A 2500-nucleotide genomic window follows, 5' to 3' on the forward strand; every position below is an offset into this window, starting at 1 on the left:
TATTAATGACTTATTAATGACTTATTAATGCAATGTTTTCTACAGAATTTCTGGTATTAATTTTTTTGTGTTCAAACTCGTTTCAGCTCTAAACTGTTTCTCACAACCTGAAACGTTGTGATTGTTCAGTTAAGCATTAATAAAGCATTAATAAACCTTTAATAAAGCATTAATAAACCTTTAATAAAGCATTAATAAATCATCAATAAAGCGGTTAGTTTTCTACAAACTTTTCCAAAACCTGGAATCACGTCTGAAACCAGCTGGTGAACAACAAAGCACTGGGGTTTGGCATCGAGAGAGAGAGAGAGAGAGAGAGAGAGAGAGAGAGAGAGAGAGAGAGAGAGAGAGACCTCCTCCCCGCTGCAGACAGACTGGACTCAGGGAGTTTGGTGGTTAGATGAAGGTGAGGAAGAGGAGGAGTAGGAAGAGTCTATAGGACGACACAGTCCGAGTCCTTCTCTCTTCTCCTGGCTCCGCCCTGCTGCGACCCCTGACCTCTGACCTGGAAACACAGTGACATCATCATCAACACAGTGACATCATCAACACATGACGTCATCATCAACACGGTGACATCATCATCAACACGTGACGTCATCATCAACACGTGACGTCATCATCAACACGGTGACATCATCATCAACACGTGACGTCATCATCAACACGGTGACGTCATCATCAACACGTGACGTCATCATCAACACGTGACGTCATCATCAACACGGTGACGTCATCATCAACACGTGACGTCATCATCAACACGGTGACGTCATCATCAACACGTGACGTCATCATCAACACGTGACGTCATCATCAACACGTGACGTCATCATCAACACGTGACGTCATCAACACGGTGACATCATCATCAACACGTGACGTCATCATCAACACGGTGACATCAACACGTGACGTCATCATCAACACGTGACGTCATCATCAACACGGTGACATTATCAACACGTGACGCCATCATCAACACGGTGACGTCATCATCAACACGTGACGTCATCATCAACACGTGACGTCATCAACACGGTGACATCATCATCAACACGGTGACATCATCAACACGGTGACATCATCAACACGTGACGTCATCATGTATGGTTGACTAATACATATTAGTACTGATGAGTACTTTTCTCCGTGTAGTACCTGCTGTGCTGCCTGCTGGGATCCCTGTGGTTGTTGTTGTTGTGGTTGTGGTTGTTGTTGTTGTTGTTGTTCCCGCTGCTGGTACTCCTCCTGCTGGAGCTGTTGGGCCAGCTCCAGGTCACTGAGGGGCCCCGGGGCCCCGCCCTGCTGCTGCTGCAGGGACACCGCCACCAGGTAGTCCTGAGACCACAAAGAGGGTCAGCCACACCACGGAGTCCTCACCTGTCTCACCTGGTGGACCTCTCACCTGTCTACCCCTCACCTGGTGGACCTCTCACCTGGTGGACCTCTCACCTGGTGGACCTCTCACCTGTCTACCTCTCACCTGGTGGACCTCTCACCTGGTCTACATGTCTCACCTGTGTACCCTCTCACCTGTCCTACATGTCTCACCTGTCTACCTCTCACCTGGTCTACATGTCTCACCTGTCTACCCTCTCACCTGTCTCACCTGTCTACCCTCTCACCTGTCTACCCTCTCACCTGCCTCACCTGTCAACCCTCTCACCTGTCTCACCTGGTCTACATGTCTCACCTGGTCTACATGTCTCACCTGGTCTATCTGCCTCACCTGTCTACCCTCTCACCTGGTCTATCTGTCTCACCTGTCTACCCCTCACCTGTCTCACCTGTCTACCCTCTCACCTGGTCTATCTGCCTAACCTGACTACCCTCTCACCTGGTCTATCTGTCTCACCTGTCTACCCTCTCACCTGTCTACCCGTCTCACCTGGTCTATCCGTCTCACCTGTCTACCCTCTCACCTGGTCTATCCGTCTCACCTGTCTACCCTCTCACCTGGTCTGTCTGTCTCACCTGTCTACCCTCTCACCTGGTCTATCTGTCTCACCTGTCTACCCTCTCACCTGATCTATCTGTCTCACCTGTCTACCCTCTCACCTGTCTCACCTGTCTACCCTCTCACCTGTCTACCCTCTCACCTGTCTCACCTGTCTACCCTCTCACCTGTCTCACCTATCTACCCTCTCACCTGTCTCACCTGTCTACCCTCTCACCTGTCTCACCTGTCTACCCTCTCACCTGTCTCACCTATCTACCCTCTCACCTGTCTACCCTCTCACCTGCCTCACCTGTCTACCCTCTCACCTGTCTCACCTGTCTACCCTCTCACCTGTCTACCCTCTCACCTGGTCTACATGTCTCACCTGGTCTATCTGCCTCACCTGTCTCACCTGGTCTATCTGCCTCTGCTGGTCCTGGGCTCTGGGCGGGCCGGTGGTTGGAGCTCTCTGAGGAGGAAGACACAGCCTGAAGTCGGAGTCACAGAAGTTTCCGTCTCCTTCGACGTTATGAAGAGACTCCCAGACCAGACCCTCCT

General features: G+C 50.8%; 2 protein-coding genes across 4 annotated transcripts in view; one reads left to right on the forward strand and one right to left on the reverse strand.

The window, feature by feature from the left end:
- plekho1a (pleckstrin homology domain containing, family O member 1a) overlaps window positions 1-2500 on the forward strand; it is a gene marked incomplete at both ends in the record, with an annotated part of 111687 nt that overhangs the window by 71245 nt on the left and 37942 nt on the right. The gene's annotated exons all lie outside the window — the stretch shown is intronic.
- mindy1 (MINDY lysine 48 deubiquitinase 1) overlaps window positions 1-2500 on the reverse strand; it is a 14504-nt gene that overhangs the window by 1569 nt on the left and 10435 nt on the right. For 2 of the 3 annotated variants that reach the window (XM_079231492.1, XM_079231491.1), the window contains exons 11-13: window positions 2355-2500; window positions 1162-1341; window positions 1-505 (exon numbers count right to left, since the gene is read on the reverse strand). The exon at window positions 1-505 is cut by the window's left edge and continues 1569 nt beyond it; the exon at window positions 2355-2500 is cut by the window's right edge and continues 43 nt beyond it. In XM_079231492.1, coding sequence (XP_079087618.1) covers window positions 434-505; window positions 1162-1341; window positions 2355-2500 — 398 coding nt within the window. In that variant the 3' untranslated portion in view covers window positions 1-433. Of the gene's footprint in view, window positions 506-1161; window positions 1342-2018; window positions 2071-2293 lie in introns of those variants that run through there. The other variant, XM_079231493.1, reaches the window with a different exon arrangement.

Source organism: Taurulus bubalis (assembly GCF_910589615.1).
Source record: "Taurulus bubalis genome assembly, chromosome: 16".
Taxonomy (NCBI): domain Eukaryota; kingdom Metazoa; phylum Chordata; class Actinopteri; order Perciformes; family Cottidae; genus Taurulus; species Taurulus bubalis.